The sequence below is a fragment of the Elgaria multicarinata genome, chromosome 18, assembly GCF_023053635.1.
Source record: "Elgaria multicarinata webbii isolate HBS135686 ecotype San Diego chromosome 18, rElgMul1.1.pri, whole genome shotgun sequence".
NCBI classification, from domain to species: Eukaryota; Metazoa; Chordata; class Lepidosauria; order Squamata; family Anguidae; genus Elgaria; species Elgaria multicarinata.
Window position 1 is genome coordinate 12269974 of NC_086188.1, and position 12110 is coordinate 12282083.

At 45.8% G+C, this 12110-nt stretch overlaps 1 protein-coding gene across 1 annotated transcript in view; it reads right to left on the bottom strand.

Moving 5' to 3' along the window:
- PI4KA (phosphatidylinositol 4-kinase alpha) overlaps positions 1-12110 on the bottom strand; it is a 93044-nt gene that overhangs the window by 27362 nt on the left and 53572 nt on the right. The window contains exons 28-37 of the mRNA XM_063143880.1: positions 11208-11297; positions 9679-9798; positions 8437-8529; positions 7823-7979; positions 6661-6788; positions 5682-5840; positions 4438-4589; positions 3745-3852; positions 2039-2166; positions 1828-1947 (exon numbers count right to left, since the gene is read on the bottom strand). Coding sequence (XP_062999950.1) covers positions 1828-1947; positions 2039-2166; positions 3745-3852; positions 4438-4589; positions 5682-5840; positions 6661-6788; positions 7823-7979; positions 8437-8529; positions 9679-9798; positions 11208-11297 — 1255 coding nt within the window. The remainder of the gene's footprint in view (positions 1-1827; positions 1948-2038; positions 2167-3744; positions 3853-4437; positions 4590-5681; positions 5841-6660; positions 6789-7822; positions 7980-8436; positions 8530-9678; positions 9799-11207; positions 11298-12110) is intronic.

Consider the following 12110-nt stretch of genomic DNA (forward strand, 5'->3'; position numbering starts at 1 on the left):
TTCGCCCCAGGAGAGGCATTTCAACCTTTTGCAATGGGACTAAACTCTGCAAGTCGGGAAAACACCAAACGTTTGGCAGTACAGGGAAAAGCACATGGCCATCCGTGGAACCCCAGAGTGATGCACTGAAACGCCAGGTGAGCCAGGTACAGCCCAAGCCTGAGGGCGGAGGCCCCTGCTTTATAACAAGCTTCTGACCACATGCTAACTCTATGCAAAACCATTCCTGAATGACAACACGGGTGGACAACTGTTTGGGCATCATCCCTGAGCCAGCGGGCTTTTGTATGCCATGGCAGTCACAGCTGCCTGCCATTTACATAACTTCCATAGCATTATTACGGTATTAATCTGCATTTGGTGGACATGCGATACTCACTCTAGGCTTACTATTGTTCAGCATAGGAGGAGAAAAAGCGAAGTCCTTGCAATATTTTATTATGCTGACTAAGGAACTATAAGAGTGGGAAAAAATGGAATCTAGGCTCCTTTTTACTTTCCCATGATTTGCAATTGATCAAAGAACGGAGTTTGCTAGATACCAGATAATGTAAAAAAAAAAATCTTGAAAGGGTTGATTAAATATCTGACAGCATTCATGTTGCGCTGAATTGTCAAGGTTGCATTTGCAAACAATTCCCTCTACTATTTTATAGACGAGACGTGTTTTTTTTTAAAAAAAGCAATCATCAGTAATGCCAATCACATAAATAAAGATGACACTTTGATTATGATAAGGATTTCATTACCTGTATCCTGAATGACTTACACACTCAGGCTATGAGCTATTCTTTGATCTCTTTACTACTGCAACTAATTGTACACTTACAAAATTTGTGACTGCTTGTGATTCTGTGACTGCCATTTTTTTTTTAGATTAACCTGTGGGTAATGATTGCATTTTGCAATGGTGATATCTGTTGTCACATTCCCACATCGCATTAACCCATGATTTAACCTTGGGCTCATGTGCTCCCACACTCCCCTCTCGTGCAGCTACAACTATGAGTCTGGAAGCTTTTCATTTTGCTTTTAATTACCCATCATTTGCCATGCTGTCCGGACCTAGAATGGTGGTCAACATGATGTATGGTTAGTTCAAACAATTTATTTATTTTTTTATTAAATTTATATACTGCCCCATAGCCGAAGCTCTCTGGGCGGTTTACAAAAGTTAAAAACAGTAAACATTAAAAAGTATACAAAGTTTAAAAACCATCAGAAACATAAAAACAACAGTATAAAAACAACAGTATCCATTTAAAAACAACAGTTCTGGGGTCCGTTAAAAAACAAACTTAGCGTTGTTAAATGTTGTTAAATGCCTGGGAGAAGAGAAGTCTTGACCTGGCGCCTGAAAGATAACAATGTTGGTGCCAGGCGAGCCTCATCGGGGAGATCATTCCACAGTCAGGGGGCCACCACCGAAAAGGCCCTCTCCCTTGTTGCCATCCTCCAAGCTTCCCTCGGAGTAGGCATTTGGAGGAGGACCTTAGATGTTGAGCGCAGTGTACAGGTAGGTTCATGTCTTGAAGCTGGCTTGTTTGAAACTGATCATAGCTAGTATTAACCTAGTTTGTTGCTCCAGATGATATGACCAAGTGTGGTTAACTAAAAGCAAAAATAAATCCTCTTCCTGGTTTCATGGGAGGAGGAGAGGGAAAGGAATAGCGTGAGAGCCTGAGGCTCACTGCGGCTTGTGCAGGTCACACTAAACCATGGTGCAAACTATGCACGCCACCTTGAACTCTTTGGAAGGCAGGCAGGATATGAATTAAATCAATGAATGAAGGATCAGTAGAATAAAGCAGCTTCATTGAGACAGACCTGACTTTTTGGATATAGTTGACATGCCACTGGACAACGGGTATGTATTTATCCAACCCTGTGTGGCTTGCTGCCGGGAGCCAACTGTGATGTCCAAGTTGCTCCGCGTGTCTTGATTATCTAAAAAGAAAAGAAAAGTATTCCGTCCTTGAGCCAAGCAACTAAAAAAATGGAAAGAAAAATGGTTGAGAGTTGCCTGTTTAAGACTCACCAGGAGGCACAAGCTGGCTGGCTGTTAAATATTTCTTGTCGGAGAACATTGCAGTCCAAAACTTGATTAGTATGATGATATCTTCACGCAGCCTTTTCTCACCTTGGGTCGGACACTTTGGGGCAGAGCTTTGACACAGAGCGGACATGTCACAATAACACAGGTACTTCAGAGAAGAGGCAATGGACTTGTTTGGATTTAACGCTAAACTGTGGCAAGTCAACTAGCATCAGGCTCATGTGCTCCTTACTCCTCTCTCCTTCTCTAGTACAGCCACGAGGGGAAGATCAGAAACATTGGCTTCCATTTTCAACTAGCCAGGTTAGAGTCACACTCAAACCCTAAACTATGGTTAATCTTAACTGTGGTTTAGGGCCAGGAGAGGGAACCAGTGGCCCTCCAGGTATTGTTGGGCTACAGCGCCCATCATCCCCAACCAGTGCTCAAACTGGCGGCAGCTGATTTATTTATTATTTATTTAAAATATTTATGTCCCGCCCTATATCACTAAGTTCTCAGGGCGGCATACAGATAAAAACATACAGTATAAAACAATAAATATACACAGTTAAAAACAAAACCATGATCCAAGTTAAAACAATATATAATTTAAAAGCAATAGAATCATAGAATAGCAGAGTTGGAAGGGGCCTACAAGCCCATCGAGTCCAACCCCCTGCTCAATGCAGGAATCCACCCTAAAGCAGATGGTTGTCCAGCTGCCTCTTGAAGGCCTCTAGTGTGGGAGAGCCCACAACCTCCCTAGGTAACTGGTTCCATTGTCGTACTGCTCTAACAGTCAGGAAGTTTTTCCTGATGTCCAGTTGGAATCTGGCTTCCTTTAACTTGAGCCCGTTATTCCGTGTCCTGCACTCTGGGAGGATCGAGAAGAGATCCTGGCCCTCCTCTGTGTGACAACCTTTTAAGTATTTGAAGAGTGCTATCACGTCTCCCCTCAATCTTCTCTTCTCCAATAGATACAGTTAAAACAGTTAAAACAATGTGCCAGTGAGTTTAACCATCAAAGGCTTTGTTAAAAAGCCATGTTTTTACTTGGCGTCGAAATGCAATCAATGTTGGCGCCAATCGGGCCTCCGAGGGGAGGGCATTCCACAGTCGGGGTGCCACCACAGAGAAGGCCCTCTCCCTTGTCCCATCATAACGTATATGTTGCATTGATGGGATGCGGAGAAGGGCTCCTCCAACAGATCTACGGTCTCAGGCAGGCATATATAAGGAGAGGCGCTCTCTCAAGTATTGAGAGGGGTTTGGGGTTTGGAGTCCAGCAATATCTGAGGGGGCCACAGGTTTACCGTTCCTGGTTTAGGGAAACCATGGTTTGAAGTTGGCTTGTTTCAATAAAACAAAGGTTACTATCGGGTTCAGGCATAATGATAAATGCTAACTAGTTAGAGATTGAAGTGAAATCTTCCAATCTCCTCCTTGTGGCCACTCCAGGGAAGGAAGAGGAGGAAGGCACTCACGAGTCCAAAGCTTGTTCATGAAACGCTAAACCACTGTTACGTCCAGACAAAGCCACCAAACTTGCAGCCCTCTTAAATGTGTGCTTTCAGGGCAATCTACATGAACATGTAGGATTGCCACGTCTTGTTATTGTACTAGTATGTGAGGGTAGGAGGGGCCCATTTGGATTCTCTGTTTTAATTCTCCCTTTTCGGAGGTAAGGAGGAGAAAAACGGCAATACCTGAAGTAATCGAAAGCCGTTGAGTAAATCTTCTCTCGCAAAACATTGCGAATAGTTGCATTTGGAACCACATCGGCGTGCAGCAGGGACAGTCCCAGCGTCAGCAGCCTAAGCGATTCAAAAGTAATTAACGCATAAAAACGGCAATAAATAAAGAATTTTCATCGTAAGAACATAAGGGGAGCCCTGCTGGATCAGACCGAGGGTCCATCTAGTCCAGCCCTCTGTTCACACAGTGGCCAACCAGCTGTTGACCGGGAACCCGCAAGCAGGGCACGGGTGCAACAGCACCCTCCCACCCATGTTCCCCAGCAACTGGTGCATATAGGCATTACTGCCTCTGATACTGGAGGTAGCCCATAAACATCAAGGCTAGTAGCCATTGATAGCCTTCTCCTCCAGGAATTGATCCAACCCCCTTTAAAGCCATCCAAATTGGTGGCCATCACTACATCTTGTGGTAGTGAGTTCCATAATTCCATCCTTTCCCATGTTACATTTCCATACAGACAAAGAGAAAGAGTGTGCTCACACCCTTGCTATCCAGAAGTCATGGGGGCAAGTGGCTGTGTGTATTATTGAGGTTAAACTAAAGCGTCTGAATTCTGAGCCTTCTGTCTTTGAAATCCTTACAGCTTACCACCACCACCACCACCACTATTACCCAGCAAAAAAATCAGGACACCCACTTACTTGAAACGTGGCCCAATAGCTGCCACGTGGCGGTTCATGCTGCCCTTTGATGCTCCAATGTTCAGAGAAAGAGATCGCTGGAGTAAACTGGAGAAGATTTCCACCTGGTCAGAGCTGCAGTACTTTGCGATTTCAAACCTCTGCACCAGAAACTGCGTAAATGAAATAAATATTTAGATCCCTCTCTTTCTCTCTCCCTCCAAAGAACTAAAAAAAAAAAATGCTGCATGCTTATTTTAAATCTGAATACTTTCACAGGAGATAGGTTGATCGATAGCTACTGGTCTCAATCGTAGTGGTGGCAGGAGGTAGAATCTTAAGCCACCCTTACAAGGGTCACTCAGGGTGGAAGGCAGGGCAGGTGCATTGTGGGGGGAATCTCTCTGCCACCAGTGGGTGGGGGACGGTTGAGGTTCGCTGTCCCATTTGCCCTAAATGCAGAGCCACCTCTGCTCAATGGCTATGTGTAGCAAACAGGTTCAAAGGCAGTTGGCCACTGAATACCAGCTTCTGGGGAGCAACAAGAGGAGAGGCCTATTGCCTTCTTTCATTTTATTTAAAAGGATTCTTTGGTTGCCTTTAAGTCCTGCTTGTGGGTTTCCCAGAGACGTCCAGGTGGCCAGCATGGGAAACGGGATGCTAGACCAGATGAGTCTAAGCCGGTGGACTCGCGTTCTTAATAGGGAAGTCCGTCGCAGGGGAATCCAGCCCTTTTTGGGCCCGACCGATTCCCACAGCGCCCCCGACTCAGCTTGCATTTGTAAGCCGAGCCGGGGCTCGTTCCTGAAATCTGGGGAACTATTTCGTTGTTGTTTTCTGGCAGAAAAAGGAATTTGCGCAAATTATAGCTGCGACGGATGCAATTTGCGCAAATTGCTGTTTATGTTCCCCCCCTCCCCAAAATCCAGGACCTGGTCTGACTCGATGCAGAAAGAGAGCCGAAGTCTGGGGGGGTGGGGGTGCAAGCTAACTAAAGCTTGGTGAGCTTCACCGCCGCCCCCCACCAGATGAATTCCTCTGCCATCGCTAGTTCTTAACCTTCTTTATGCACTCCCGTTAACACAAGAGCACTGCCTTCTGCTTAGAGGGATCTCCGTAATGCGGAGAACCAGGACAGAAAAGAAAAAGGGGGGAAGAAAGTCTCCAGGAACACATATTCACAACAGTCTACCCCTCTCCTCGGCTATGTCTACTTAACTCCATCTCTAAGTGCGAAACTAGCATTTCAGAAGAGGACTACTTGCTTCTATCCAGATGTAATGCGGCGTGACCTCTGGGGGACACGGCTTGGGCTGACTCTCTTCCGAAGCCGCTAACGGATCGGCTTCTTTTCGCTCCGCAGAGAACAGGCCGAATTTCTGCTCCACTGTCATTTGCCAGGCGCCCGACATTTCCCGCATGAACTGGGAAGAAAAGAACCTTCACTTTATTTCCAGCTTGCAGCCCTTCGTCTTATTCTAACAGCAGAGGGAACAGTAGAACGAAGAGAACTTGGAAACACGCTCCTTTAATTCTAGGCCTGGATTTGCAGTTAACCAAGCACATGCCAATAACACATTCGACTCCCTGGGAAATTTGGGGGACATTCTGCTTGGCCACCCGTGCACTACAAAAGCGATGGAAGACATTTCCAATGAAAAAAATGTCCGAGTTGTCTACAGTAGCTAGAGAAGGCGACAGCACTTCCCCATCGCCATGAGAATATATCAGAAAAAGAAATGATGGAAGAATGCAAATACAAGACGGTACCAGATTTTTAACATCGCCTGTTCTGGAAACTGGACTCATCAAATCAACAGATGGTTCATTTATTTATTTACTGCATTCATATCCCGTCTTTTTTCCTCCAATGAACCCAAAGCGGCACACATAATCCTTCTCCTCCTCTCCATTTTATCCTCACAACAACCACCCTATATGGTAGGTTGGGCTGAGCGTCTGTGACTTGCCTAAAGTCTCCCAGTGAGCTTCCATGGCCGAGTGGGGACTCGGACCCGGATTTCCTGACTCCCAGTCCATCACTCTAGCCACTACACCACACTGTCTCTCTTCGATACAACCATGCTTGTTGGCTGATTTCATGCCAGATTTCTCCTTGAGAACAAATCTGGGGCTGCAATCCTAGAGGCGGTTACTAGAGAGTAAGCCCAACAGAAGGCGTTCAGGCTGACATCTGAGTAAAGGGGAATAAGACTCTTCTGCCAGAGATGTGGTTTTCCTTACCGGCACTTCTGTCCCATTCTTAGCAGCAAGCAGCCATTCCCAGCAAGCAATGGCCGTTTCCATGCCATGTTCAGTAAACATTCGCAAAGGGCCCCAACAGAGGTGGTGCAAGAGCTGAGGGTCAGTGTCTGAAAAAAAGGAACAATTATACATACTTCTCTTTAATGTGCATTTTTAATGTTTTATTTATTATGTTGCACGCTGACCTTGATCAACCCTTTGGAGCAAAAGTGTGAAGGTTTAAGTTCTAAAATAAACAACAGACTTTTAAAAATTATTTTTATATTTATCACACAAACATTGTCTGAACAAAGCACAAGCAGTACGTTACATTTGGTCAAACACTATATGCGAAGACCAAAAGCAAATCACATCATCCAGGCTATTCCCAAAACATAGTGTTTTTATTCTGAGCTACTAACCCGTCAACAGATTTTAACCTTACTTTTCTTATTAACATCTGGTCCCTGTAGCATAGCTACTATATCCTAGATGCTATTCAGCCAATGAACACTTTGAACATTCGCCCTCCCAATTGTTGTTTAAGTCAATTTGTGCAAAGGGATTGTAAATACATTTAAGGCACAATCCTATGCAAGCGTAGGCAGAGAAATTCCTACAAAGTCCAGCATTCCCCAGCCAGCCACTGTAGGAGTTTTTTCCCCTATCTAAACACACATAGGATTGTGTCCTGAGAATAAATTCTTTGGGAAAAAAATGAATTGGACCCAACATCCAGCAATACCACAAGATCCCATGTTACTGAAACGCATGAAACATTATTCTAGATCAACATCAGTTTTGGACAATGCCACCATCTCTACAGAAAGCCACTTCTGTCATTATCAAAGGCAGCTGCTAAGGCCATACTCAATCCATAATTCGCTCTTTTTCTAACTGTCCAAATATAAAAGGGTACCCACATATTTAAATGAACTTATATATCTAAAATGTCTCACTTGTTATTGTAGTCACCTTTGTTGCTGTGGTACAAAGATGAATAATCATTTCCCAATCGACCACTGGACATAATTTCTTTTTAAAAGATCGTTTATGAATAAAAAGATCAGTTTAAAGTATTTCTTTACTCTTCCCTCCCCCCCCCTTCTCTCACTCACACACACACACACACACACACACACACACACACTTTCATTATTACCTCGGCTACTTATTAACAATGCAGTCAGCTTAAACATGGCTTGAGTGTATTGTTGTGGTTGGCACGGAACCAGCGCATCGTTGAGATGTTTGATCATGAGCTTGTTGAGATCCGACGTGCACCCTGTGGCACTGCAATAATGAATCATCCCGGCTACCTGTTAAGAGACCTTCCCTCAATTAATACGACTCAGGAAAACCTCTGAAAGGTTACATACATCTTAACAGCCACCCAATTCTTTTAAAATTGTTCTCTCGCTAATAAGGCTTTTTTTAAAGCACAGTTAAGGTGTGCCAAAGAGATGTCTATATTCCCCGCACATCCTTTTTGAATGGCAGTAGCATTCAATGTGCTCACCACTGTCAAGCGCCCACATTTTTCAAAATCCTGTCATGAACCTGTGAGATCTCCCGGGGGTGGCTTGCAAAGCAGCAAGGCGTCCCGTTGCTCCGCACGTCGCTGCACATCACTTAAGCACCCAGTTTTAAGACATCCAGATCAAGGCACACACCCTCGCCTCTTTGGGCGCTCCGCAGAACTCAAGCCTGTTGTACCGCCCAGAGAGCTTCGGCTATTGGGTGGTATAGAAATGCAATAAATAAATAAATACTTACTTCCCCAGCGTAGCGATTGCGCAAGTTCAGAGACGCCATGAAGTTGGAGTAGTCTTTTTTCACACAGGCAGGCCTTTCAGTTAACTGGGTCGCCTACGAACAACGTACAATTACCATTTTAAGTTTTTATAAATATAGGAGCATCTGAGGTGCCAAGCGGAACCCAGGAACGTCGGAGGAGTTATACAAACAAACACACAAGAGGTGCATTACCCTGTTCTCACTTTCCACTGGTTCCCCCTGCCGCCCCCATCACCAGGAACATAGTGGCTAAGAGACAGATGGCCTGTTCAGACAACACGCTACGCCATGGTTAGGCCGCTAACCCTTTCCCAGCAAATGGTGAGTGTGCATGTTTAAACCAGGGTTATGTAGTCACCATGGTTGGGAATGGTTCACACAACACGCTAAGCCATAATGATTGGCTCAAAATGCTTAACCGCCATGGCTTAGCATGCCATCCAAACAGGGTCATTAATTCATGGTTGACATGACACGCTAAGCCATAACGTTTAGTTTAAAATGCTTAACTGTCGTGTTTAGCGTGTTGCCTGAACAGGGCCAGAGCTATGAATCTGGGTGTTCCCGGTCCCGATTTTGCCTCTGCCATGAGCTCTCCAGGTGTCCTGAAGCAAGACACTCCCTCGCTACACACATTACACTTGATCCTAGCCAGAAAGCTGAGAAGCAATCACGCACTCACTCACTCTCTCTGTCTCGCGCAGGTTTACCCCCCATCTGCAATTTGTGGCTAACAATATTGACCTAAATGTCAGCCACTCCAAAGGATTTCAACAGTTTAATGAATGTGAAGCCTAAGAAGGGAAGAGTAGCCACGCTGGATCAGACCCACAGTGCAGGATCCTATTTCCCCACAGGGGCCAATCGGATGCCTCCAGGATGCCCACAAGCGGGTGATAGAGGCAACAGCCCTCCTCCCAGCAACTGCTTTTCAACAGCAAAGCGCCCCTGAACATGGAGGCTCCATTCCTCTGTCATGACTAACAGCTGCTGACAGACCTCTCTCCCTCCATGCATCCCCATAAACCCCTTTAAAGCCACACAAACGTGCACCCATCACGTCTCGCGGCAGGGAATTCAATCCATTCCATGCAGTGAAACTTGACAGCATTGCATCGATGCGAAGCATTTCGGCTCGGGTAGATAAAACGGTCGCCAAACCGACAAAGCACTCACAGCAACCCCGGTTATTTGACCAGAGAGGCGATTGCCCTCACTCACCCCCAGGGTAGTGTTCTGCCTGTTGTAGCCTGCGAAGTGGAGGATGCTTTCCGTGGCCATGGCCAGCCCCGTGTGCTGAGACAAGCCGGACACCCAGTTCTGATGTTTGTTTAGATATTCCTGAAAGAGGAGGGGAAAGACAGGACTCAGTGGAAGCCGAGTTCAAATCCTGCCCGTTGCCTCGCTCCGCAGATTAACCGCTCTCATATGCTCGCCATTTCCCTGAGTCGCGGAATTTCCCAGGGGCGGTGCTACCAGGTTCAGTGGATACGAGAGCGCACTGGAGACTTCAACTGCCTGCAACGTCTGGTTTATTTATAAATATACAGAGGAAGCACAGCGGAAGCAAAACAGGCACTCTTGCAGCAGACTGGGGGCGGCGTGAGAAGGCACCTCCAGTTCTAAGTTCTCTCCAACTAGAAACTCTCAGCCTGTGCGCCCTGTGTGTCATATTCAAACTGCAAACTGTTCCTCACATATCCTCCAGGCATGGGTCGCTGCCCCACGGCCCTGCAGTGAACTACCCATTCAGGAAACATCCACAGGCACGATGCGGGGGGGGGGTTGCGGGGAGGGAGGAGGGAGGTCGAGACCCTGACCACTCGATTGCAAACTATACGTGACATTATTCATGCTTTTTTTAAAAAACCAAACAAACACAAAGCTTGCTTAAGCTGGCCAATTTAATTACGACAAAAAAGCAGCTGTAAAGCCCAGATCCAGAACATGCTTCTACTCCAAATCAGAGCCCTGCACCAGTTTTCTGCTTATAATTCACTCCACACCACTAGCTGCTATTTTCCTCTTGAAGGTTCTGTTTTCTGCAATCAACCCATTGGGAGGCAAGTAGCAGTCAGGGGGGAGGTATTTATGGCAGGTAATTGGCATGAGGCCCTGATCCAGGTCGGGAGCATATTTTCCAGCTCAGGGCTCCATGGCTGCTTGTTCTTCAAAATAAGAGTAGACACCTTAAACATGGTCTAAAAAGAAAGGGAAAATGTCACATGTAGCCTGGCCGGTATTTACAGGGATTGAGCCTCACAAAACGGCACTGTGCATTTCCATTCCCAGGCATTTAAGTTTAGCTGGAGCTTGGCTCACTCCAATAACGTTTGTGCCTTCAGAAGGAGGAAAACTGGCGTTGCAGGCGTGTAAAAGAAGGCGCGCACACACTGATCCAAGCTGCAACCTGGTTCAAGAAATTTTAATGCAGTCATCATATCAATTCCTGTCATTATTCTATTGATTAAATTTGCATAGGGGATAAAAACAATAGTTCTGAAACGAGATGCATGTTTTCTTTACTTTTAGATGATACACCCACCTTAGCAGGCATTGACTTACAAAAGGCATTCCCTTCAAGAGTATGTCCCCCTTTAAGAAACAGCAAGACCAGATTTTGTATTATAATCAAGCCTACCTAGTGCCTTACAGGTGTGTGGGACTACAACTCCCATCATTCCCAGCCAGCCTGGCCATTAGGAAGGCTAAACCAAAACTTTAAGTACACCTGGGATCACAGCAGTTACCTGCAAGTGAGATTTGGTGACTGAAGGGGCCCATTTCATGGCTTCTTGGAGAATCATTCCACAGCGTGCAGCAAAATCCTTTACTATACTCTAGAAAGGGAGGTATAAAACAGCCCACACAGTAAATCAGTTCCTGTGCTTAATAATAAAGCAAACATTGAGCCAGATCAGACATACATGCATTAAAATCCAACTTGTGTCAACTCAGATTTTGCTGTTGATTCCTAGATTCTCTCTGGGACATAAATCACAGAACACGGGCCCCCATAGATAAGCCATAGGCTCAGTTCACATTAGTCAACACAGTGTGAAAACTCCACTCCACCACTTAGTGGAGTTAAAACACTAACACTAACTCCAGCGGTGGAGTTAGAACATAACATGTTCTAACTCCACCACTGTGTGACTGTCGGCTACTGTGGAGTTCAGTAAAATCCATCGTGATGTTTGATTGACAGTTCCTCCACCCTCTCTCCTCCCCCAGTTCTCCCAAACGCATCCCATCAGCCATTGCTGCAAAAAAACAATCCCGGCGGCTCTCCTAGAGAGGCACTCCCTCCTTTCGCCGCTCTTGCCAGGGAACTCTGTAGCCAGTGGAAAAAGTCCACTCAACACAACGGAAAACTTCCCACAGCCAGCAACACAACAGTTGTGCAGGAACTCTCCTCTGCACAACGTGGATATTCTGCATGGGATGTTTTCCGAAAAAAACCACTCCACCGTGTGGTGGAGTTTTCCTGCCAGACAACACATTTCTCAACAGTGGTGTAAAAACTCCACGGTGGAGTTCTAAAACCACCATTGAGAAATGTGTTGTCTATGTGTGGGGACGCCTTGGACATGGGAGATGGAAGAGGCATGCCATGTAGACATAGAAAGCAGGGTCTTGTTCCACCCACCGTA